Genomic DNA, 26,367 nt, shown 5'->3' on the forward strand with positions numbered 1-26,367 from the left:
TAGCAGCAAGGGTATATGAACTTCGGCTTGCCGAAGTTTGCTTTCTTTCTTGTTTAATACCAAATTGAAAATTTCTAACGTCAACAAGTAGGTGATAGTGTAGTAATTTAAGAACATTTAGTTTAAATTTGAAACCGATCGGTTAATTTGTCGTTGAGCTATGATGTCCGCACTTTTCAAAAAATCTTGTTTTGAGAAAATCGCGTTTAAAGTTTCAGGTGCAGCGTTGTATACCCGCATTCGAAAACTTTTTAGATTACGACCTTGCCGCTTTAGAAAATTGATTATTAACAAGAATGGAAGCAAACTTCGGCAAGCCGAAGTTTATATACCCTTGCAGCTATTGCAAAAATTTAATGTTCTTTAAAACATTCAAATTATTATTTACTTGCGCATATGTTTAAAAACATGAAGCTATGATGATATGCAGCTTAATTATTCGATAGTTGCTATGGCAGCTATACGATTGTTCCTATGGGAGCTATTTGCTATAGTCGTCCGATTTTGATGAAATTTAAACCGTAATTCTGAAATATTTTACCATTGCTATATCTCAAAGAATTAAAAAAAATTAAAAAACTCCATAGTTATAATTTTTTTTATTTATTTTTATGATTGTTCCTATGCGAGCTATATGCTATACCCGCTACCTGCAATAGAAAGACAACTTTTGGGAAAGTTTCATACAGATAGCTTTAAAACTGAGAGACTAGTTTCCGTAGAAACGGACAGACAGGCGGACAGACTGACTGACAGACGGACATGGCTAGATCGACTCGTCTAGTGATGCTGATCAAGAATATATATACTTTATAGGGTCAGAGATGTCTCCTTCACTGCGTTGCAAACTTCTGACTGAAATTATAATACCCTCTGCAAGGGTATAAAAAGCGTTACTCTGGTATAGCCCTAAAGGTATGGTTAGACCAATTTTGCTAAATTTGCCAGAACTCCCCATTGTTTTCAGTGCACTCACGGTCTGAGCCCGGGTTGTTGTGTGTGTGTGAGAGCGGGGTGCTCGCGAGTACCGGGTGCACTAGTGTATGTAACATATCGCCGTACCGCTGTGTTCAGGTATTCAGATACTCAGGTATTCAGGTATATGCGAGCGGTTTTTGAGTTTCTCAGTTTGCTGCTTTCTGCTTTTCGTTCGCGCGACCTACGAGAGCGTGAATAAATGGGAATGGATCGGATCGCTTAAAGCGCTCGATCGTCGGCGGCCAGTGAGAATTATTTTTAGTTTGTTTTCGCCTCTTGGTGCGTACAGTTGCGGTGGGCAGCGGCGGGCTCCAATCCGATATATTTTCATTCAGTTCAGTTCAGTTCAATTCGAATTTGTTTTGATTTCGCTTTTGCTGCTCTCCGTTCTTTTCGGTCCACTCCGCTTTCCCCGCCATCGAAGCGATCCGACTTTCGTTTTTTGTGGCCATCGGGTTGGTACGCTTTGCTGCTTTGCTCTTTACTATTTTATAAAAAGTTGTAAAGTTTTGAGACGAAAATGTGTGCCCGTGTGTCTGTGTGCCCCCGAGGCCGTCTCTCTAAATAGATCAAACGAAGAGTTTGGCAATCGGAGACTTTGGTTGTACAACGGCTAGAATACAAAATACCAGTGTTTACTTTACACCGCCGGACGGAAGCCTGTTCAGCGGCCCATGACAGAACCCACAATTTAAAAATTCCATCGCCCTGACAAGTCCAACACATCATCTCACCCAGCGGCGGAGTTGGCCGCTCTATGGAATTTGTGAATAACTATTTTTCCCTGCGCTCCCCTGCAACTCAGACGCCCTCTGTTGGAGCATCAATGATGCCAACGACCCACTTAAAAACCGGAAAAATACATCAAACCGGAATAAATGAGTAATCTAAAAGAAAGGTTTCCGCACCGGTCCTTTTCTTGACTTGTCTTTCGCTCCTCGGAATTGGTTTCAAAGATTACTATACCTAGCTCAGAAAAAATACAACTTTTTTTTAAGTATCGGTCTACTAACATATTCGGATTCTTATAAGCTGAAATCTGTTATACCTAGAATTATAAGTCGATTTTGAGTTCGAACAACACAACTGTTAAGCGTCTATTTGGTTATTCAAAGCACCAGTGCACTTGTAATGCACGGAACACCCGGATTCTCATTGTCAATTCACTCGACCTCTTTTGCATTTCAGCGCATGAGGCCGAGGAGAATATGTCCGTAGCACCTGGAGTGGTGCCTTCGCCCGGTCCTCTCGCAGCTCGAGCATGTCCATCTAGCCAGGCCACCAGGCAACAGCCATGCCAGTGCAACCAGTCCAGCCAGTCCAGCCAGTCCGTCCCGTGAGCACCTACGACAACTTGGGCGTCTCCCAGCCGCGCACTCTTTTGGTCGCCGGAATGAGTGACCCGGAGTTTGCGGAGCCGGATCCCAGTGGCGGAGGCAGTGGCGGTGGCAGTGGCGGTGCCACCAGCCACAGCATCGCCGCTGTGAAGGCGGCTCTGAATGACGCCAAGTCCAAGTTCTTCGGGATCAACAACTATGAGTCACCGACGCCGGCGGTCAGCAGGGGTGCCCAAGTGGCGGAACCAAAGTACCAGAATGTGCCGCAGCGAGACGAGCATCCGGCAGTGGCGACTCCAGAGCCCTCGCCCCCATCGGCTCCCTCCGGAGATCTTGGCCAGAGCAGGGCGCTGCGCTATGCGGCCACCTACGAGCAGATTCCCCTCGGCGACCTGGAAACTCCGCAATCGCAGGTGGGTGAGCCAGTCGCTTATTTGCAACCAGATACCACTAACTCTTGCCCAAAAAGGCCGTTTACATGAGCACCACAGTTCCGCAAAACATGAAAGGCATGAAGATCGCCGGACGACACACGCCGACCCGGAACAGCCTGCGCCACAGCCGGATGATCGTTGTCAATCACAAGAACCACGACAGTAAGTGCTGCCAAACTGCCAAACTTCCAAACTTCCAAACTGCCATTTAGACAGTCTGCGTGGGTGTCCACACAGTCATCTTCAGTAAGCTAAGAACATATGTTACATTATTAATTCTCAAGAGCTTGGGCCTAGCAACAAAAAACTGATTTTTCTAAATACTTGTTTGCATAGGTTCAAAAACATGATAGCACAGCTTACAGTTGGTAGACAATGAAAAACAACATAATATAAAAAGAAAACAAAAGAGTACACGTTGATTATTCGTACCTGTTGAGAAGGGGAAAACCAAAAATTGGGCTTGTGATTTATTAATCAATCAATTTTTTCTATAATTTTCCATTTGGGCTTAAGGGATACCACGCTTAGCTAATTACACACTGCAAATCACTTTTTGGCCCCTTAAATGCTTCATTATGCTATATTTAAAGATCCTCATCTAAAGACGAATGAAGTCTTGATTTCAAAGTTCTATGTTTTTTTTTTAAATATTGCTTATAAGGTAAATGTATATAATGCCAAAGTTTGTTTTCTTTCTAGACTAAAACATTTTGACTATCGACAGGATGCGATGCACTTTTCTGCTATAAAAAACATAAAAAACATAATTAATTGGTCGAATACGTTCTTACACTTAAACAAAAATTCCCAAAATCCTAACGTAGCTCAACTTTTCACGTGAATCTATTAGATATGTAATAATTCAATTATGCAAAAAAAATGATTTGTTACACAGTGTAATCGATCACTTGTGAAGGTTAATTATTTCTTAGGTTTACTGTGATAAGTTATCACCGACAAAATATACATTTATGCTTAAATCATTTGCTTGCCGCTTTATAGTATTTGACTCTTTTACGAACTAAGATCAATTGCCTCGATAAAAAAGTTCGTCCTTGCAATTGCACTTTGTTGATTTGTATAATAATATGTATTATATGTGTTATAATTCATGATCTATTACCCTTTCTTTTGGCAGGTCTTCAAGCGACCTACATACGGAATCTAAACATTTCGCGACAGCTCCTAATTATGCAATTAGCTGTCGGCCTGCTGGTCGTTGCTCTCGCCGCTTGGATACTAATTCTTGCGCCGAACGCATCAATATTAATCAATCCGTATCTGAGTGGTCTGTCGGTAAGTTACTGGGTCGAGTCAGTTCGAAGCAAATTAGTTCATTGGAGTACTGATTGACATGGTAGTTGAGCATTCAAGAGACAAAACGTCTACGTTTTAAAAATAATGTTAAGACAAACATTTCGAATTGGGGAAGTTCAATGGCACAAACACACAGCTTACAAGTAAAACCTTTGACATGTCTTAAACACTAAAGTTCTGACGCGTATTAGAAAATCTTTCGCTTTCTGTTCACAGTTGTATTGTTTGAAGCACTGTAAGATCGGTGAAATTGTGATAACTTTGACGGCATATTCAACGATTCAGGCGGGGCACCTTTTTCATAATGCGGTAGTGTATTGAGAGTGTGTTTCACGAATTTTTGTAATCTTCGATATGCCGCAAAACCTGTATTTTAGGCATTTTTTCAAGTAAGATAACAAAGAAATGTAAAACATTTTAAATATACCCTTTTTTATATGATTTTTATTGACTTGAAAAAGCACAAAAAAAAAACTCAACTCAAAAAAAAAACATTGCGTCCTGGTTGACATGTTTTCAGCCCTTGTAAGAGATCCGAAAAAAATCAAAATCAAACAAATTCTTCATTAGTAAAGATGCCGTTATTGGGTTGACTATTAAAAAAAATAATAATTTAAAATACACAACGGCGTCGAATTGAAAACAAAACATGATTTTTAACCAATTTCGAATATTTTAAAAATACATATAATCAAAATTTGTTCAAGTCCGAGGCAGGCGCGATAGAGAGTATTACAAACAAGATATATAGAAAATTTCAAAGGAATCGGTTCTGTCGTGTCACAAAAAGTAGTTTCGAGAAAGTCGCGTTTAAAGTTTAGGAAACATTTATAATGGCTCGGAAGCCACGTCACAAAATCAGCTGTATTTTCTTAATTCATTCCAATGTTGAAAAATCTTTAAAGATTTAAATAAGTTCGATTTCAAAATGTTTTGATTTTGAGTTCATGTTTGCACCCAAATCATGATTTGCATTGATGGACTTGACTTACCTCCTCAGCTCCTGTTGGCCAGTGTCGCGGGTCTCATTCTGCTGCGGAAGGAGCACAAATCGGACCACAGACCCCCAAACAGCTGCTACAAGGTCCTGCTGGCCGAGTCGTACGTGTTCACCGCCTTGGCGTTGATCTTCTGCTGCCTGGCTCTGGTCTGCGCGGCGATCGAGTTCGCGGAGCTGGCCTCATCGGCGGACGGGGAGTGCGGACCGACGTCCAGCTCGCTCCTGAGCTACCACAACTGCACCTGCTTCCTGGCGGGCGAGGATGGATCGTCCTCCGAAGCCCCAGCAGCTACACTTACACCTGTCCAGGAGCCATCGCAGTATGTTTAGTAGCACAACACTTTGCACCTTTGTTAGCCGTTAATCGTCGGAAATCACCTTTGCAGGAGCGACGGATGCGGAGAGCTTCGGACCGAGTGGAAGTATCTGCTGGCCTTCTCGATGGCCCTCAACACGCTGGGCATTGTCTCAACATTCTTATACATAACGCTCTTTATTTGTTGCCACCGCAACAGGGAACATTTTTACACGTCTGTTTAGGGGAGTTTTCAGCTAGGCTATTACTTTAATTTTTAATATTACTTAAATTATTTTGGTAACCGATAACAAAATTAAAATAAATCATTCACTTATGATACCACTATTTACATTTGCATATAAACTTATGGCTTCTACAAAATTATTTGGTTTCATCCCTCTAGTTGAGCATTGTTAATCAAACTATTTGTTGCATCTATTGTCCAAAAAACTATTAAATAAGTTTGTTGTGCCTAATAACATTATTCCTAACAAATTTGCTATAGTCTTGAGCAGCACGATGGACATTTTTAAGCAATTCATTGGGAATTTTTCGTTAATTTTAGGCAAATATTTAATGGAATATTAACGCTTACAAAATTCAAGTATCTTTGAGCTGTGAAGGATTTTTACTCGGCACGTTTGCTTTGGAAACCCTTCAGAAAAAGAAATGGCATTCTAATTGGCATGCATTTTTGATAGAAAATCAAAAACTTTATATAATACTGTGTAAAGTACCGTTTTAGGTTCAATTTTTAAATTTTTGGTATATATTCCAGAGTTGTGCTTGCGAACCTTAGGAATGGTTTTTCAGTTTGCATAAATAAAAGTAAGTAATTCAATAGCATTGAAAAAATGTTAGATTGAATATCTAATCTATAATTAGTGACAAAAATATTTCATTATTTTGTGCGTAGGAATAAAAAAAATGACACTAAATGTTTAAAAAAAAGTAACACTACTAAATATTTTATCAGATTTTCAACTGTAAAAATATACTTTTCGTTGTGCTGGCAAAGCGTATTTTTCAAAGCAATATCTTGTTCATTACAAAAGTAGTAAATTATTCAGAGTTCTGATATAACTAACATTGCAAAATTGTGATTGCTTGAGAGAAGACGGTTTACCAAGGCGAAAAAAAGCAAGACTAAAATCGATTTATACCTACTTTATCGCCTTAATAAGCCTACTAAAAGGAACTAATATGTGACCTGGTTGGCTATTAAAATTGAGATTGAGATACAAGTTTTGTAGAATTTACGACACTAATTGGGCCTTCTCAAAACCCACTTACTCCACCTGGCTTGCGGAAGTCAGAGTTCACCCAAATGGAGCCATTCTGCTGAGCAATGCCGCAGATGACGGAGCCGCGCTGTTCATAGCGCTCGCACTGATGTCCCTTGTCCTGCAGGCTCTTTACGTGGCTCTGCAGCAGTCCGTACTCGAAGAGCAGCACGTTGGGCAGCATTTGGTGATGGATACGACTGGCATCGATGGCCTCCTTAATGTGCGCGTTCTGCCACAGGATTCGCACGAGCAGCGGGAAAAGGGAGGAGATTATTTTGGTGCCGCCAGCAGCACCCACAACCAGACGAACTTTGCCAGAGGAGCGACTCGTGACGATGACCGGACTCATCGATGACATGGGCCGGGCGGAGGGAGCTACGCCATTTGTGCCGGCGACGAATGGCAGGTCAAAGTAGTTCTTAAGCTGCTCCATGGAGAAGTCCGACATGGCGTTGTTGAAGATCACACCGGTGCGCCTTCCCGTGCGTCCGCTACCAAAACTACAGGGATAAATGGATTAGTTTCCAAGTGTTAGACAAAGGAGGGCGGTGCTCACTAGAAGTTAATGGAGCTGGTGACAGAGACGGCATCGTTCTCAAACAGTACTGAAGTGTGCGCAGTGCCGTGCTCATCCCGAATCCGTATCCCAGACGAAGCACCATAACGCTCAGAGCTGTTGAAGGTCTGCGATTCATCGATTTGCTGGGCTACAGAGTTCGCAAATTCGTGGCTGATGAGACGCGCCAGGAGCTGTTGGGGAAATCAAAAAAAAACCTGTAGGTATACATTTAAAGTGTTGAAGAAAATAGGAATTAAAAAAAAAATTTACAAGGTCCATTTTCTTTGCGAATAAAAAGTATGGATCGCCAAAAGTTTGTCTTCAAGAACAGAGCATCATATATTTTACAGTGAGTAGAAAATTATTTTCAACAATAAAGAAATATAACATTGGCGAGTCCAATTTTTATACGGATGTATTATATTACGCAGGGGCTCCCGAAAGGGAATTAACTTAAAATGTGTGCTTATATATTGTACTCAAAATATCCGAAATGATTTTAAACCATATGAAATAAAACCAAATACGACACAATATGTAAGATTTAAGCAAAATTCTTCGAAAACAACTAATGTTAACAAATTTTATCATGATCGCTTCTTTGGCAGCTATAGGATGGAATTATAAACAAATTAAATAAATAAAAGTTCATTTTTTGTCAAAGTAAATTATAACCGTCACAAAATTTTGTATCAAAAGATTTTGGAGTTGAAATTGCGATCGTCACTTTGTTTGATAACAGAAATTTTTGTTTGAAACTACAGTTTTTTACTGAAAAGCTCAAAAACGTAGTTATAATAAAAGAGTTCCTCAATTCCAAGATCATGAGTCATCCCTGTATGACTTGGCTATTCAAAATACCAGACTCTTGATCTTAGCTGAAGGCCACCTGACATTGCACAGGCACTGTGCACCCTCGAAGAGGGTTCAGTATGAGGATTTTTGCTAACCAAGTATTTTTCTCCTCCTTTACGAACCATTTCTCAAACTAAAATTATTTCAAACTACTAACCATACAACTCAAACATTACTTCTCCTCATAGAATATTATAATATATAAAGATCTGTGCTGTTACGAAGAAGATTAACTAATTGTTGCGTCGTCGGCTTTAAAAAAGATTCCCTCTTGGCATAGTGCACTTGATAAACTGTATCTATTGTTTGCAGATTGAAGCTCACATTGTGAAGTGTTTTTTATATGACAGTTGGTTGTTTTATACAGAAATTATCGAATAAACAATTAGTGCCATTTTAAATTTTACTACATTTTTTGGTGAGGAATTTCTGTCTTTCGAAATATATATATATATATTAACAATGGCATTATCTGTTGTCTGAATAGGGGGTCTTTGGTTGCAGTTAAATCATTTCCAATTTACCACATGTTTATGTTCAAAAAATGGTCTAATTTCTTTAAACGAAGGACATTCCAATAGCTGGCGCAAAAAATCTCTGCTGTCTTGCTGTTCCATGTTATTAAAAATTATTGAGTGTAAATCCGAAATGTTAACATTTGTTCCCATCATTAATTTCAAAAAATAATAAGTAATTATAGTTATGTATATATTTTGATCATTCAGAGCTGATTCCTTAACGCACATTATATTTATAAAAATAGCTCAACATAAATGTGATGGATTAATCAAAATTGTATTACTAGGTAAGAAATAAGATTTTTACCATTTTAGTTACAAGTATTTAAATTCAAAAATGTTTACATTTAATTTGTTGACTATTTTAAAAATTTTTTAATGTAAACTAGTTATCCTTTAAATAATGTATAGCTTCACCCTTAAAAAAAAGCCATTTACCAATTTTTTTTAAGATCTTTATCAATTTTTTTTTTAAAACTAGTATTAATTTTTAATTTGTTTGTTAGATGTTTTTTATTTTTACGAGAGACCTAAATCAAATTTCTTATGAATCATATTACTTGGACTTCGAAAAAACCGAAGAACACAGTTCTGACCCCTGATCATAAAAAAAATAATTTTGTCTACAATACCCTTACTTACTTTTCCATTTTACTTAAAACATAATAAAAATATTTTATCATCAAATTGGCTTGGCATAGATTTCTGGGCATGCAAAACAGCATAAACACAAAACCCTAATAATTCCGTAAATATTTACTTGAAGAAATTATTGCAAGGAAACGTAAAACGCACTTAAAAATACCTTTTTAACGATATATATTTTTAATCGTTTGTAAGTTGTAGGCTTGTGAAATCTAGCTTTTTTAGCCATTTCCCCGCAAAACTAACGGGTTGTTAGAAGGTGCCCAGAACAGTAAAATTGGTTCAGGATCACAAAACATCGATTTGATACACAAAAACAAATCAACAGAAGAATACAAGTTTTTATTCCAAAAATGCTGTTACATTTTTTTTTATTGAATATCTTTTGAACGGAGTATCGGATTGAGATGACTGAGGTGTCGTTAAACGCGTAATTAAAGCCAGTATACGACAAAAGTCAGATACAGTAGTCTTCTTGCGCACGCTTTCCGCTTTCGTCACTATGTGGACGGTGATCAATACAAAATTTCAAAACTGTTTTTAAAATTTAAATTTAACTTAATGGATGCCTTATTAATAGACTAACAAAATCGGTAACGACAACTACAAAAAAAATTCTAAAAATTATATTTTCTGGAATACAAATTAGAAAAAAACCAGAAATCAAACTTAGGCAAGCCGAAGTTTATATACCCTTGCAGCTACTGCAAAAACTAAATATTCATTAAAACACCTGAATTTCAATTTAAATGCGTATATGTTTAAAAACATTGCAGCTATGATGATTTTCAGTTACATTTTTTGATCGTTCCTATGGCAGCAATTTGATACAGTTTCTGAAATTTTGATCCAAAACACATTTTGAAAAAGTTAAAAATGGAGAAGTCAAAATTTTGTTAAATTTATTTTTTATAATATTCTGATGGAAGCTATATGAATGAGTCGTCCGATTTGAGCCAAATTGAAACCATGACTATATCATCATTTTTTTCCGATTGTTCCTATGGGAGCTATATGCTATAGTCATCCAATTCGGCTCGTTCCGACATATGCGCTAATTGCAACAGGAAGGCCACTTTTGGGAACGATAGGCAGATAGCTTTAAATATGAGACTAGATTGCGTAGAAACGGTCGGACAGACGGACCGACTCTCCTAGTGATGATGTTCAAGAATATATATACTTTGCCACTGCGTGGCAAACTTCTGACTGCAAATATACTACCCGCTACAGGGGTATAAAAAGAGAGTTATATTATCGATTCCAAACTATAACACAATATTTTTCGGAAGCCACTTTTGAAGTGCATGAATTCGAAAGGGGAAACCGACTCGTGCTTACCTCCTCGTTGGCTGCTTCGTCCAGCTGCCAGCGCTTGACGAAGCCAAACTTCATGGCCTCAACCATCAGATGAATCTCCCGGACACCCATGGTTCGGTGCCGTGCGAAGTCTGCTCGGAACTGGCGCAAAATGTTCATTATGAAGCCCAGGACGTGGCCACTTCCTGGCGGAGGAGTGAGGTGAAGATCATACTCGTCGAGCGGCATCACAGTCGCCCTGCTCATCTTGGCATGGGCCCGGTTGAGGTCTTCCCTGCCGATGGCGCTGCCCAGGTCCTTCAGATCGGCCAGCAGGTCGTCGGCCATCGATCCGTTGTAGAAGCTGTAGGGTCCTTCCCTGGCCAGCCGATCATAGGTGCTGCACAATTGAGGCGACGGCCGGATGAGGTGGCCCAGGGGCCAGAACTGCCCGGACTGGGGGTCGATAAACATCCGCCGCAGGCCGGGATCGGCCTTGACCATGTCCTGGTTGAGGACAAGGGCATCGTGCTGGTGCTTGTACAGCTGGTAGCCACGGCGACACAGCTTCAGCGTGGGTCGCACCAGCTCGTGCCAAGGTAGTCGGCCGAACCTCTGGTGGGCCTCGGCGTATCCGGCCAGTTCGGCGGGCACGGCGATAGACCAGCCCGACCGCTTGAACTCCTGCTCGTCGCGGAAGGCTGAGAAGTTCTCCGCCCGCAGCCCAAGTGGAGCTATTTCCCGAGCCAGGATGCTGTAGGACTTGCGCTCCTGGTGCAGGTAGACATTCATCACCATGCCGCCGCCGATGCCCATGCTCTGCATCCCGATGAGTCCGTTGCAAAGCAGGGCAGCCAGGGCCGCGTCCACGGCACTGCCCCCCTTTTCCAGGACTCTCCTGGCCGACTGGCTGCACACATCGCTGTCGGAGCAAATGGCCGCCCGGGAGAACTGGTGCAGCGGTGAATTGGAGGGCGGCAGTGGATCCTCCGGATTGGGCGGCCTCCTGGCCGCCTTCCTTGTACCTTATAGGGCAGCATTTTGAAGTATTATGGCTAAGGCTCTTCTTTTTTTGCATGCAACTCACCACTTCCTCCTGGAAGACGGCACCAATAGACAGCCACCAGGACGACAATCACCACTGATACCAAGCTATTCACACCTATCCTTGAGTACATCTCGAGCGGATATGTTTCTATTTATTTCAACCCATCATCAATCAAGAATGGGCAATAGAAATATCCTTTTCATTTCAAAATAAACAGCTGGCCGCCAGTGGGACCGTGCTATTATAATCGTAAAAATACCGAATTCAACAAAGACGTCGTGATTCTTGTTCGATATCTGCTCGATATTTGGAATATCGCTCCACTATCGTGCGCAACCATCACATTATAGCCTTTGCACAAAGCCGCTTAATAGCCCCTTTCCACAGAGATCCATCAGCCTTCCACCATCCGTTGAAAGGATGGTCCATAAGGATTTGCCGTTTTAAAAATGTCCCACTTAATCCGCCGTTAAAATTTAACGGGCTTTGACGGACTAATTTATGCGATAGTAAGCCGATGTTGAGCACATCCACATTGCAACTTTCGATTTCAGCTGATCTCAACTGCTATGGTTCATCAAAACATAAACAAGGATGGTTGACGTGTCCACTTTGCTTATGTTTTGACACAGGCACAGCCACAGCTGTTCAGATCACCTCAAATCGGAACCTAATTCCAACCGTTTTGGTTGAACTGTGTGGAAAAAGGGCCTAAAAGAGTTGTGGCGAAAAAGCTAAAGCGACACCCGCTGATGCAAAACACCTGATCGGAATACTAGAACTAAGCAAACCTTAAAAGAAGAAGAAGAGAAAACAAGATTCAATTTTCCCGCCAACAAAATGGTTATTAAAGCCTTGTACCAAGATAGACGAAATCCCTACGCCAGCTATGAGAGAAAGCGAGAGGCAAATACCGTCGTACACTTTTCGTCAGTGCCGTTTTTCACCCCGGTGCTCAGATCGACTTAGAATTCTCTGGGTCAACGTACGCCCCGGCGTAAAGCCTAGTACTCAGATCGACCGTTCGCCGCCTATGAGAGAGAGTGAGAGGACTGATAACCGGCAAACACTTTTCGACAGTGCCTTTTTGCATGTCGGTACTCAGATCGACGTAAAAAATACTAGAAATGCGCAAGCGTTGCCAGACGTCTGGGATGAACTCTCGATGAACGTTTGTCAGGCCCTGGCGAAAATAATAAAAAAGTCAATTTTTGGTGTTGTTGGATTTGGAGGAGTGAAAAACGACAAAAACGCGAAAAAGCCGCGTATCTGTCACCAATCCAATACCAAATTCAACTCTGGCGTCGTTTATATTCAACATCTTCGATCTTGCGCATGCACTCGGGTGAACTCTGAAAAGTTCGGTCTTACTAAAAAGAATTAAGTTTTTTCGAATGGAATTCCCTGTGTAAATAAATGCGCATTTTTCTGCGCTATTGGAATCCGGCTATAAGCATTTTAAGACCGACATTTCTTGTTAAGAAACCGCTATTTTGTTATAAAACTTTTTTTACTCATTCCTTCGATTAATTACTAGGCTAGACTATACTTTGACATCTCTTTGATTTTTAAACTTCGGAGAATCTAGTGCAAAGACCGCAAAACGCCATTTTTGATAGGATCTTCCGGAGATTAGCTGTAGCTTATGTCCAAGTATATATTTTTCTCAATACATAGATTTAAAAAACAGTTTAAATATAACAAAATATGTGTACATAATAAATTAAATTTAATTGTTTTCTCAGAAAAAATTTTCAAAAATTCGTTTTTCCGGCCTTCTAACAGCATATAACCTCTTAAACGGCTCTGTGCAGACCCCGTTAGAAACTCCACAGATACATCGATTATTTTAAAACAATTCGATGTTTTCCCGAAACCAAAACAGTCGATAGTATCGATTTTGGCATCGATTTTTTCCCAGCTCTAGTGCAACAAGTGGTTGTCCCGCCCTGGCGCCAGGTCAGTTGATAAAATCTCCTCGGCGTTACAAAGTATACGGAGAGTGCAGTCGTCTCGTTTTCAGATACTTAAAGTAATTAAAAGTATTCAGATGTAAGACTTTTTCCGTTTGCTACGTTGAGTTTCTGCTTGTTATTGGTGTTATACAAACTACGTGGTCCTTAAATTTTTGGATATGACTTAAAGATAATTTTAAAGCATATCCACTTGTTCGTGTGCTTGTGTGTGTATCTACTAAGCAATACATATCGTACGACTAACATCAATAGAAACATTCTTCTGGTATCTTCAGATACAATTGTATCTAAAAGTGCACCCACACATACATACACCGGCACTGACACGTGTTCATGTGCTGCATCTGTGTGCACTAAGCCCATCTGTTGATTTGCGACCTTGCGATAAATAATTACTATCTTTCTTTCTATCTAAGACATTGTGAAATTGCCGGTGGCGGTTTTATAAGAGCCCATACATTGGCATGTAAATATGTTTAAATACATACATACATGGATCCTACTTGAAAAACGCAAAGGCCTTTAAAACAATGGTTTCCTTCCGAAATAAGAATAAGCAATATTATACATTATTCAGCTTAGCTTAGTGGATATAAATAATTTTATTTTATATGTAAACAAAACATTTTTTCTAATATGCCCTTTATTTACTTCTTCGAAACCATTTGACAGCAAACTGCACACGTTTAAAAGTGTAATCTTTACCTAGCCCAACATTAAATATATACATAAATACTGTGGAATATTACTGAGTTGACCTTCTCTTTAAAAAAACTTCGCGGTAACGCTTTTAAGTACTTTTGGCCCTACCTTGTATATTGTTTTTAGGAATAAGAATAGGTAAGAATAGTAGTTTATCTTTAAAAAAGAGTGACTCGCCCAATTCTTTTAATTTCGAAATATTTACCTCGTATTGTGTGAGTCAAGCGTTTGTAGATCACGTGATCCGTTTTTTGAGTCATGCCTTTATTTACATATGTATATATATATAAATGCATATACATAAGTGTTTTGTGCAATCAAATCAAATTTTTTTCAGGATTAACAATAGATTGCAAATTTCAGGATCCATGTGTTTAGGGGTCCTGTTCTTTGCTGTTGTTTACTAAAACCGAAACTATCAAGCAAACTGAACATAAAATGTAATTTAATTTAATTTAATTTAACTAGATCTACCACTTTTGTTCAAAATATTTGTTGGTTTTAGTTAAAATTGACAAAAACTAAAAATAGCGGTTCTTACCGTTATTTTCCAAGAAATCGGTCTTGTTGCCAACTTTGACCTATGTATTTATTCGCAATCGGATCCCAAAACACATGCACCCTGATTTGACAACGATAACTCACAAAAGACATTATTTTATTTTAATTCAAAATTTGTAAATTATAAAATTTTATTTATTTTAAAATTTTTAGCTTGGCACAACAAAACTGTAACGGTTTGAACGGTTACAAATGTATGTACATAGGTGGCTCTGTGTATTTATTGAGTCATGCTTTCACAAACATATATTGCATACCATGTACATATATATTATGTCTATACATAAGTGGCTCTGTGTATTTATTGGATCATGCTTAAACATACAGATCACGCGAAAATCGTTTGCCAATATTTGTATACGGGCCAACCTGTACGTACATATATATGTACATATGTACAAATCAGCGCCCGGGAAACTTTGTTGACGTGGGTTTGAGTTTAAGATGAATCATCTGGAAGTGTGCAGAGTTCTTTTTTGTTCAATCAGTTAATAATCGGGAGCAAAATTCATAGCCGTTGTTGAAGTTATCGCAAAATGTTGCATTGTCGTTGCGGATATTGAGATTGTGAGTCAAGCTGAGTTTCAATAAGATTTTTTGTACTGCATAAAGTATTTTGCTTGCTTCTTGAGATAGGGCTGTTGTGGTTTGTAATAACATATAACATATATTAGGTATAATACTACTATGGCATCTAGACCCACAACATTATTCAAGATTTAGGGGCCTTTAGGTGCCAAATGTTCGCTCCATTAGTCTGAATTCAAGCTTTGCAAGTTTTTTAATATTTACAAATTCATTTTTACTTAAACTGTTTTTGCTGTTTCCATTGGGTCGCTGGCGCCTATGTGTCCAGACACAAAATATACAGCAAACGCATTAATGTTTCACGCATGACACAAAGTTATTACCCTAAACCCTGCCCTAATTTAGGGTAAATGTCTGGTGCCTATGTTTATGTAAACATATACATATGTACATATAGTGCTTACACGTTACCTGACTTAAATTCATTAAATTTTAACTTAAGCTTAATCTAAGTACACACCTAAAAAGGACGATTGCGAAAGTTTCAAGTATCTCACATTTAAACTAACCTCGAAAACGGCACAGAAACAGACGGGCGTGGTACACACATACATACATATCAACTCTCCCAGTGATGCCGTTCAAGAATATATATATCTTATATGGTTAATGTTGCCTTCACCGCTTCACAAACGTTGAACTATGCAATAATTTCTGCAAGGGTATAAAACTTAAAACAAATAAATTGGGCAAGAAAACTAAAAGTGCGACCCAATTTGGAAACCTCATTTTTAAGCGTAGAAATAATATTAAATATTTGAAGGAAAAAAAATATATATTGCTCTTATAAAACGGAGGACTCGGAAATATCTTCGGTTAAAATTGGTTGGAACGAACATATGTATGTACGTATGTATGTGTATCCAAATTTCAACGGGGTTTCTGCCAAAAGGATTTCTATGACACCTAGAACAGAAACGATATAGTCAACATACTTTTTTATGTTCGTCGCAAAATTGAATAGTACCAATATAAAAACAAACCACGTATATAGTATTTAAATAAAAAAAATTATATAAGTCGATTACTAAAATTAGTTTAAGATCTCAATAGTTTGTAAATCTATGGATATGTATATATTGTAAAATTAAAAAATCCTTGAAACATATACAGTGGGCAAAACAAGTTTAAGTACACTTTGCACCTTTATACGAAACTGCTCGTAAACTATTTTTGCCCACTGTATAGTCTCGCAATAGCCCTAAATTAGAATGATGTGGTAAACAGATATGATTCAGATAGTTCAAAGAATTAAGTTTTTTTCTTAGTGTGCTTCAGGTGCTTCAGACTAAGTGTTAGGATCACGTTTTTTTTTTTAAATGCACGTGTCTTTTGAAACTATGACTGCTGGCACTTAGGCAAGCTTTATGTGCAAACAGCATATTCCACACCCCATTTTAAACTTTTTTAATTTTGTCAATAGTCACTGTAGAAAAGACCAAATAAGCCAACAACGGTTTTATTCATGTGTGCGTGTGATTTCTTACCCACACACATTTTGTGCTCCTCTTCTACATTCTATTAGCATCAATCTTTGCTATATTGTCAAAGAACTTTGTCAGGACCATATGTACATATGTATATATGTATTTGCAGTAGATCCAAATATATGTACAGGTGTATGGTATCTTAATAAGAATAATGTTGATAACAACTGGTTAAATACTAAAACTATAGCTTTGTACTTTTGTACCATGTAAATATTTTGTTTTAATGAAACCCACTTGTTCCTGTTTTGCTTTTTCCAGTACTGAATCTCAATCATCGGAAACCCCCACAATATATAGAATTTCCCTCATAATGTACCCTTTCGTAAGTTACAAATTCTTCCTCTAGATTTTAGTCTTAGAAACATCATTCATCATATCAAACATTGTTTTATTTTTAAAACACAATCCATATATTGTCAGTTTATTAGTATTGAAAAACCTTGTATTTAAGGTTGCATTCTTTGTGTTATTCTTGAGTTTTTACATTTTGACTAAAATTAAAGGGATAAAATTATATTAATTATAGCTCAAAACTTGTATTCTTATTTTTTTTTGGGCGTGTAAAATTTATGTTGATTCCTTAAAATAATTATTTTCTTGAATGATTTTTAAGTTTTAAATATAAAATAGTAGTAATTGGTGCACATTTGTTGATATTTTGTTCGTGAGCCCCGCGAATATTAAGCGCAGTAGAGTCAAATTGAAATGTACATTTTTTGACTTTTGTAGGGTTCCGGAATGCCATCGCACCCCCCTTCCTCCACTAACGAACCACCACGAGCGCCCTTTGGAGCTGGTTGGGTGCCACCGATGCAGCAGAACTCGCCATACCCACCGCCCCCCCAGCCACACCCCCACTCCCATCCATCGTCCCAAATAGACCACCACCAGCAGCAGTATCCTGCTCCCTATCCACCCATGTCAGCACCCTACCAGGCCGCCCCATCGTACCCACCTTACCCCACCTCAAGTCCGTACCCGGCTCAATTCGCCCCCCAAACTCATCATTATCAGCCGCAACCAGCTTCAAACAGCCCCTATCCCACGGATCGTGGATCGTACACCCCAGCCATGACAGCCGGATACGATGCAGCCTACGGCTACGGACAAGGACACGGACAGGGACACGGACAAGGACTTGGACATGGACATGGACATGGACATGGACATGGACATGGAGAGGGCTATGGGCATGGACAGGGACATGGGAATGGTCAGGGGCACGCGCATCGGTCACTCCCAGCTCACAGAGAGGTTGGTCATTCAATTCTGACCACGCCGACTGCACCCACATATTTCAAGTAGATTGCAGGCTTCGTAAATAGAAACAAATGTTGAATCCATGAAAAACTGAAATTATTGGAATGTGTGTCAAAAATAGCAATGTTGATAACATTGTGTGTCGAAAAAAATGCAATTAACATTGCTCATTGCTCTCATGTGATGATTACACCATAATTTCGATTACTTTATCTATTAAATTTGACAAATACACAAATACAAATGGTTTGGCAACCGTTGATTTCTCCTGCTTAAGAATTTGCGGTCTTTTACAAAATGTATTACGTCTGTAATGTAGTATGTATATTACAGATACACAATTCTTTTTTGCTACTCGAAAGTCAACAATTAGGGGGCTAATAACAATTTTTTGACTGACACATAGGATATATTATGTACTATGTTCTATAATACATATAATGAAATAACACAGGTATATTCTGCTATTTTGGATACACATGTCAATATTTTTTTTTTTTTCACTTTTTTTGTTCACGTTGAACATGTTAACAACAAATGTCAAATACAACGTGTGTTATTTTAAGGGCCGTCCATACATAACGTCATCAGAAAAGGTGATTATGTTTGATTATAGGGGGGGAGGGAGGAATATCAGAAGACGATTACGTAATTATCTCATATAATGAATTTTTTGAATTGTTACAAAAAAAAGCAATTTTAAAAGAAGAGAAGAAGAATCTCAAGAATTGGGAAAAACGTGATGACGTTATGTATGGACAGCCCCTCACTAGATTCAACCCGGGCGGGCTTAACAGTGAATTTATTCATCGCCATAGAAAACCACCATGCCCGCACCCATAATCATAGATCTCCGATTGACTTTTCCAGGGAACTCCCACTGTGGTGCCCGCGCAGGGCTTCGATCCCGTTAAGGATGCGCATGACTTGCGCAAGGCCATGAAGGGTTTCGGCACGGACGAAAACGCCCTGATCAACATCATTTGCCATCGGAGCAATGAGCAGCGCCAGGAGATCCAGCGCCAGTACAAGACGCACTTCGGCAAGGACCTCATCGAGGACATCAAGTCGGAGACGAGCGGCAACTTCCAGAAGCTGCTGGTCGGCCTGCTGCGTCCCATTGTGGACTACTACTGCGCCGAGCTGAACGACGCCATGGCCGGCATTGGCACCGACGAGGAGGTTCTCATCGAGATCCTCTGCACCCTGTCCAACGGGGAGATCTACACGATCAAAAACCAGTACTTACGACGTAGGTAGAACCATTGGGGGTCTTCCCTCGCAGATGCTAATGCACATTTTTCTGGCTATCGGATCACGCAGTTTACGGCGCCCACCTGGAGTCCGAACTGAAGTCGGAGACCTCGGGCAACTTCAAGCGGCTGCTCACCTCCTTGTGCACGGCGGCACGGGACGAGAGTGGACGCGTGGACCCCAACGCGGCCAAGAACGACGCCAGGGAGCTGCTGAAGGCTGGCGAGCTGCGCGTCGGCACCGACGAGAGTATGTTCAACATGATACTCTGCCAGAGGAACTACCAGCAGTTAAAAATGGTAAGAAGCAGCAGAGACTCACTGACTAAAACTGAAGCAACAAAGTATCTTTTATATATTAAAAAGAGCTAGGGAACAACGCTTGAGTAATGGGTATATGTATGGTATTTGCTGAAAAGTATGTAACAGGTAGAAGGAAGCGTCTCCCCCCTAAACAGAGTAGTCGATTCGATTTAGCCATGTCCGTCTGTCGGTCAGTCCATATGAACCTCGACATCTCAACTATAAAAGCCAGAGGTCTTAGTTTTCCATGTTCACGCAGACCAAGAATATTTCAAAACTTGACCACGCCCACAAATCGCGAAAGTATGGGTTATGACGTCACTGCATAGTTGAGAAATGGAGTTCATACAAGTATATTAGGGAGAGCGGAAGAGAGCGAAAGAGAGCGGAAGAGAAGCGAAAGAACTGTTAACAAAGTTCGGCAGAAGGCACCATCTATTGTGTAAGTTAGGACAATTTGGAAATCTTAATCGCAGCCATAGTTTCCGTGTGGGTCAATTAAAAAGATACAAAACTAGCTATAAGAACTTTTTATGATATAGGCTATTTGCGTGTACAATGAAGGAATTAAAGTTTTGGGCTATCACTTGCATAAATCACGTATATGCGTACTTTTCGGAGAGCTTGCTTGAATAATATGTTGTAAGTTCTGTTGGATATGTTAGTAATAATGTGTCGAATATTACCGATTTAGTCATCTTTTTTTTATCCCAACAAATTTATTCTAATCGAAACTTGATTCCGATCTTATGAATGCCTCAAATGGTTGAGTTTTTGTATCTTCTCGTGTTAAAAAAAAATTTTTAAAAAAATAAGAAACCATTCTTAAAGAATAGGATTTAACAACCGAATTTTAAACCGGCCGATTTCAGCAACTGAACAGTTAAATCTGGAATTTTGGTGCAAATATATACTCTTGGAATGCACAATGAAATTAAGCTTATTTTTGAACTAGAGCAGTATGCATAAGGAGAAAACGGATATATGTTTGTTGTTTGCTGTTTGTTTCTTTTCGGAAAAATGTAAAATCCATCATTTGACGTAAATTTAGGTAAAGACGGTATAACAAATTCTAAAAACAACTATGTTATATACATACGTACAAAATGCATGTGTTGATTAAAATTTAAGCACAATCTTAGTCATAACAAGAAAGAAAGCAAACTTCGGCAAGCCGAAGTTCATATACCCTTGCAGCTATTGCATGAATTAAATACTTTTGAAATACATTGCTGAAAAACATTGCAGCTATGATGATTTGCAGCTCAATTATTTGATAGTTATTTTATATATTTGTATTGTTCCTATGGGAGCTATATGATATAGTCGTCCGATTTTGATGAAATTTAAACCGAAATTCTGAAGTATTTAACCATTACTGTAAGTCGAAGAACTAATAGAAAAAGTTTAAAAACAGCAAAGTTATAATTTTTTTTGTATTTTTTTGCGATTGTTCCCAAGGAAACTTTATGATATAGTCGTCCGATTTTAATGAAATTTAAACCGAAATTCTGAAATGTTTAACCATTACTGTAAGTCGAAGAACTAAAAAAAATTAAAAAACAGCAAAGTTATAATTTTTTTGTATTTATTTTTTCGATTGTTCCTATGGGAGCTATATGCTATAGTCGTCCGATCCGGCTCGTTCCGACTTATATACTACCTGCAATAGAAAGACAACTTTTGGGAAAGTTTCATGCAGATAGCTTTAAAACTGAGAGACTAGTTTGCGTAGAAACGGACGGACAGATGGACGGACAGACGGGCATGGCTAGATCGACTCGCATAGTGATGCCGATCAAGAATATATATACTTTATAGGGTCGGAGATGTCTCCTTCACTGCGTTGCAAACTTCTGACTGAAATTATAATACCCTCTGCAAGGGTATAAAAACCATTAGACCTAACAGGATTTGATCTTTTTTGCAGATATTCCAAGAGTATGAGGGCATGACTGGTCACTCGCTGGAGAAGGCCATCAAAAAGGAGTTCTCTGGCGACGTTATGGAGGGCCTGATTGCCATTTACAGGTGTGTCACCAACAAGGCCGAGTACTTCGCTTCGCGCTTGCACAAGTCCATGGCTGGAATCGGCACCAACGACACCCAGTTGATCCGTGTCATCATCACGCGGTCCGAGGTAATGGAATGCATATGCTTGCCCGATCTGGGTTCGGATCTAATAGAACTCTGATTTACAGATCGATATGACGGACATAAAGGTGGCATTTGAGCGCCTGTACGGCAAGTCCTTGAAGAGCTGGATCAAGGTATGAAAAGAAATCATTTCCAGATTCCTTACGAATATTGTCGAATGTATCTTTCAGGGCGACACTTCGGGCCACTACAAGCATGCTCTTTACGCCCTCGTGGGTGAACAGCGATCATCCTAAGAATCTTCATCAATCAATGATTGAATCGAACTTGAAATCATCGCTTACATACGTACAACATACACGCCAAGGGAGCCAAGCAATAAGGATCCACTCTACGCTCTCGCCTACTCTTTGGTGGGTGAACAGCGCCCATCTCAAGAATCTTCATTATTATTATTCAAACCAAATCGAACTTGAAATCAATTATGCTAATTATACATTCTATGTATTCGTATTCGACAATTTACATACACACAACATACACGCCAAGGGAGCCAAACAATTATGACCCACTTTGTAGACCTTAAGTGCTCACAAATATTACCTGAATGGGACTCGCCATCCCGTGTCCCTTTGACAATTTGATACCTCTTTTAACTAAAGCCTACGAATAGCAAGTGTTGTATTTGACTTATTGAAAGACCTTTGTATTCCAACGCGCTTGGAAAGACAAACATTATGAAGTTCCTCTCGATGAACTCGCTTTTTGTTTTGAAAAAAGAGGATAATGCTAATGTTTTATTGAGTGGCCACATAAGTGCTGCAATAAAAACTACCCAGAACAATTAGAAAAAGCTTTCTACCTACCGATTTCGTCTCAAGAGTGCCTCAATGTAACTTTATTGTCTACTTCAAAGCATTTACAACTCAAACATACACAGAAATATATGCATATTGAACCAAATCGTTGTATTCAATTATACACTATACGTACTCGAGTTTGTGAGCATGTTTTTTTACTTCTAGTTCGCTCTCAACTGAATAAATTATTATATATGTGTGCAATACATCAGCGGAAGTTTTCCTTGTCGGTATGGGGTTCCATGGTCTAGTTACTAGTTTAAAGTGAATTATTTGAGAACTCGAACCTCGATAAACATAGAATCGTTGCGGAGATAGTTTCGGCTGGTTATGACCTTGTGGGGTATATGGAAGTACTGGTTGCTCTGCAGAAAGTCGTCGCTCTTCTTGCGCACAAAGATGGTTTTAACATAGTCCTCCGCTTCCGCCGCATTCGAGCACTGATCCCGGATAATGATCTCGGCCTGCAGACGACAGGGCCAGGCCAAAAGGGGATCGTACTCCCCAGATAAAACGTTGAGGCAGGCGATCATATTACGCCCCTTCCAGGTGCCCTTGCCGTTCAAGTATATATCCAGCTGTTGGCGGGAGATACAAAAGCTGATACCAATGCAAGAACTGTAGAGTGAGGGCTCTTACCCGAAGGGCATAGCTAAATGCTTTGTTGGAGAACATGGCGCTGTGCAGAATGGTGTCGTACTGCTTCGATTCATCTAGTTTCTTGGAATAGTCCTTGATGCGCCAAATCAGGTGCCCTGAAAAGCCATGAACAAAATTAAGAGATAAGAAGGAACACTAATTCGGCTATGTAGATAGCCGTTACTCAGCTAACCAATTCCAAATAAAATATGCCCCCAGAAAACAAGCGGGTTCTACACAGCAGCTCTCATCCGCTCTTTCAAATATACGAACTTCGTTTTTTTTCCATTGTGCAACATTAAATCTTTCCTAAACACTTTGAAAATAATTGGTTCGACTGGGAACATTTTCGAATAAACATATAATGGCCGGGTCTCAGAGTGACCTGAAAGAGGTTCGCGATATGGGCGTTGTCGTGGGTGTGGCCAAATTTTGAAATATAGTTTCCAAGATCTCAGCGTTCATGCGGACGGACAGACAAACGGACAAGAATATGTACACTTTGGAGATGCGAGGGGTCACAGAAACCTCTTCGAACACAGACCCTTCCTTCCCGTACCTCTTATGTTCTGCACGCTAGCAATGCGCTGCTGCATGGCCATTTGGGTCTCCAGGTCCGACAGGTTTTGCATGGTCTGGTGCAAGGCGCGGTCCAATTTGTCGCAACGCTCCTCAGTCTCACACACGATGCTTTTAACGTTCTTGACCTCGTAGTCCAGTGTTGCCTGCTTCGAAAGGACGTAGTCACTATTGGCCAGCCTTGTTTTGATGTCCTCATTGATCTGCTGGAGGAACTCCTCGATCTGAAAGAACTTCTCCCTACGGTTTGCTTTAGCAAATGCCACTGGTGCTTACCACTACTCACCTATTAAGCCTTTCGTTCTCAAAGATCAGCTCCTCCAGCTTGAGGATGTTGTCGTTAAGCTGATTCTGGTGCAAGGTCACGTCCGCTGAGAGCTGGTTTACCATCTTTTGAGCCTCGTCCAGTCTTGACTCGACTTGCTCCTTTAAGGACTGTGTTAAGAGAACAGAAATTGATTTTGACATGCCCAAATTTATAAATAATTGCAAGCAAAAATTGGTATCATAGTGTTTGGCTAGACTAAATTGTATGAAACTATATTGTTCAGGAAAGAAAGCTAAGTTCGGTTAATAAATGTTAATATGACCGAAACATATATATAACAAAATTAATCAGTTGTACCTTATATCATATGTTTTATAAATTCGTAAAAGCAATTCTTAGGTGGCTTTCAAATGTAAATTAAATCTTTCAGTTTTCAGAAACTTCGACATTGATTCGATTTTTTTTGTAATACCCACAGTTCCGTTTACGAAAAAAATCGATATTCCTCTAGCTTTTTGGGAGTATCCAAAGAAAAAAATGTATAATATTTTTAATATTGTTGCAGTCATTAATATAACAGTGATATGTTTTAGGAACCTAACTATGGCTTTTAGTTTGCCTTGTGGTTGTCATAGAGTTCAGGTGCACCCATGAATTTACTCTTTATACGAGCTGAGTTCTCATGGAAGTTTTTGATATGGAAGTGGTAAAATATAACTGGCCATGTTCGTTACTACGTTAATTGTGGCAGAGTACAAAAAACATGCAGCGCCATCTATCTGGCGGTGAGGTATATTTATCTGCTACCTCCGACGTCATTGACCATATTAAACAGATTTTCTTCATAACTGTTGAATTGGGTCATTTTCGGGTGTAGATAGATATTGATCGCTCAAAACAAAAAGTAGCTTACGACTAAGGAAACCCAGATCGATTGCTTGGGTGTGCATTTTGCAAACCCACCTGTGTAACGTTGCAGCAGTATTGGAAATCGAGCTGGTTCTGTTCGGTCAGGAAGGCCCTCTGAGATGCCTCCTCGTCCATCTGGCGGCGGAGGTCGTCGAGCGCCTTGTCGGTGTCGCGGGTCCAATCCTCGACGACTTGGTTCTGCTTGCGGATGTTGCCCACGTCGGTGATGAGGTGCAGACGCTGGCGGATCTCTTCGTTGAGGACGGACCGGATGGTGCCCACGTCCTGTTCAATCACAAGGAGGCGCTGGTCGGACTGTCGATCGAGGCGGTCCATGCTGACACTCATTCTCTGGCCGTTGAGGCTCTGCAGATTGGTCCTGGGACACTCCTTGAGGTGGGAGCGCATGCGGATTCGCGGGATGAAGGCCTGGCAGCCGTTCGGACACTCCTCCAACACCTGGCCGCAGTGGATCAAGTGTTCCTGCAGTCGCATCCAAAGGGAGTAATGTAATTGTAATCAAAGGAGGACTGGAAAGTGTGGCGAGTATAACCGTGAATGTCTGGGCATCAAACCATTCGTTGCAGAAGAGGCACGAGGACTTCTCATACTTGACTATGGTCGTGGACTTGGGCTGTCCTGGGCTCAGATTCTGTTCCGCCAAGTCCTTCCTCGACGACGCCTTGGTCAGAGACATGGTTGGGATGGATGTAAAGCAAAAAATATTGAAACTTGTGATCACAAAATACTCTGGCGCTGCGAGAACCGCCCTATGCACACCAAACTCAGTCGAAAATGATTAAGAGTTTCCTTCGGCATAGTCATACGCGGCACACAGAGGCACTCACTGGGCACACGGACGTGGTTTAGATATAGGTTTACACATGTGTTAGCATTAGGGCGTCCAATCTATGCGACAGCCTCGAACTGATAGCACGTTCATTGGTGTTTCGAGCAGCGGGAGCAGGCGAATTGTATTGACCACTAACTTAGCGAACTCTTCGTCGACCATAAAACTCAGCTACAAAATGCCCACTAAAATCGTTCTCAAACTGCCAGCACTTGCTGCGAATGCCTGTATGCCTATGTACCTGCGAAAGAGTCATATCTGGTCGTGTATATGTGCGGAATGCGAGATATCACTATCATTATCATTATCATTATCATTGAAAACGGCCCCACAATCAGAACTTTCGGCATTGCCCCAGCAATGCAAATGGGAACGACGCCATCAAGCAGATTACATTACGAAGGGGCTGGAGTGGGTGTGACAGAGGTTCTGGTCGACTTAACAGGTGCCCTACA

The 26,367-nt window shown here is 40.1% G+C and overlaps 4 protein-coding genes across 10 annotated transcripts; 2 read left to right on the forward strand and 2 right to left on the reverse strand.

The window, feature by feature from the left end:
• The first annotated feature begins 1,244 nt into the window (after positions 1-1,244).
• On the forward strand, positions 1,245-5,712 carry LOC108145574. Of its 2 annotated transcripts, none has more exons than XM_017271088.2 (6): positions 1,245-1,437; positions 2,167-2,728; positions 2,785-2,911; positions 3,891-4,048; positions 5,070-5,389; positions 5,456-5,712. In XM_017271088.2, exons 2-6 carry the CDS (start codon positions 2,273-2,275, stop codon positions 5,607-5,609), a joined length of 1,215 nt encoding a protein of 404 aa, XP_017126577.1. In that variant the 5' UTR covers positions 1,245-1,437; positions 2,167-2,272; the 3' UTR covers positions 5,610-5,712. The 2 variants fall into 2 exon arrangements, with proteins under 2 accessions (XP_017126577.1, XP_017126578.1); XM_017271089.1 differs by having other exon boundaries at positions 1,245-1,433.
• LOC108145569 (glutathione hydrolase 1 proenzyme) lies at positions 5,547-11,799 on the reverse strand. Its single transcript, XM_017271079.2, has 4 exons — positions 11,617-11,799; positions 10,572-11,554; positions 7,210-7,403; positions 5,547-7,153 (listed from the first exon to the last, which is right to left on the reverse strand). The coding sequence occupies exons 1-4, from the start codon at positions 11,705-11,707 to the stop codon at positions 6,646-6,648; spliced, it is 1,776 nt and encodes a 591-aa protein (XP_017126568.1). The 5' UTR covers positions 11,708-11,799; the 3' UTR covers positions 5,547-6,645.
• A 1,727-nt stretch (positions 11,800-13,526) lies between these two features.
• On the forward strand, positions 13,527-22,873 carry LOC108145571 (annexin B11). 4 transcript variants are annotated; one of them, XM_017271081.2, is made up of 8 exons: positions 13,543-13,629; positions 17,153-17,216; positions 17,624-18,148; positions 19,025-19,406; positions 19,478-19,707; positions 21,641-21,850; positions 21,912-21,980; positions 22,038-22,873. In XM_017271081.2, the coding sequence occupies exons 2-8, from the start codon at positions 17,205-17,207 to the stop codon at positions 22,101-22,103; spliced, it is 1,494 nt and encodes a 497-aa protein (XP_017126570.1). In that variant the 5' UTR covers positions 13,543-13,629; positions 17,153-17,204; the 3' UTR covers positions 22,104-22,873. The 4 variants fall into 4 exon arrangements, with proteins under 4 accessions (XP_017126572.1, XP_017126570.1, XP_017126573.1 ...); XM_017271082.2 differs by having other exon boundaries at positions 13,593-13,607; XM_017271083.1 differs by lacking the exon at positions 17,624-18,148 and having other exon boundaries at positions 13,527-13,609.
• LOC108145572 (TNF receptor-associated factor 3) lies at positions 22,677-26,114 on the reverse strand. Of its 3 annotated transcripts, XM_017271087.2 has the most exons (7): positions 25,911-26,114; positions 25,674-25,744; positions 25,117-25,592; positions 24,172-24,320; positions 23,866-24,125; positions 23,307-23,422; positions 22,677-23,245 (listed from the first exon to the last, which is right to left on the reverse strand). In XM_017271087.2, exons 3-7 carry the CDS (start codon positions 25,555-25,557, stop codon positions 22,937-22,939), a joined length of 1,275 nt encoding a protein of 424 aa, XP_017126576.1. In that variant the 5' UTR covers positions 25,558-25,592; positions 25,674-25,744; positions 25,911-26,114; the 3' UTR covers positions 22,677-22,936. The 3 variants fall into 3 exon arrangements, with proteins under 3 accessions (XP_017126576.1, XP_017126575.1, XP_017126574.1); XM_017271086.2 differs by having other exon boundaries at positions 25,117-25,744; XM_017271085.2 differs by lacking the exon at positions 25,911-26,114 and having other exon boundaries at positions 25,117-25,545; positions 25,616-25,901.
• Between the last annotated feature and the right edge of the window lie 253 nt (positions 26,115-26,367).

Source organism: Drosophila elegans, unplaced genomic scaffold (genome assembly GCF_018152505.1).
Source record: "Drosophila elegans isolate 14027-0461.03 unplaced genomic scaffold, ASM1815250v1 contig_149, whole genome shotgun sequence".
Classification (NCBI taxonomy): Eukaryota; Metazoa; Arthropoda; class Insecta; order Diptera; family Drosophilidae; genus Drosophila; species Drosophila elegans.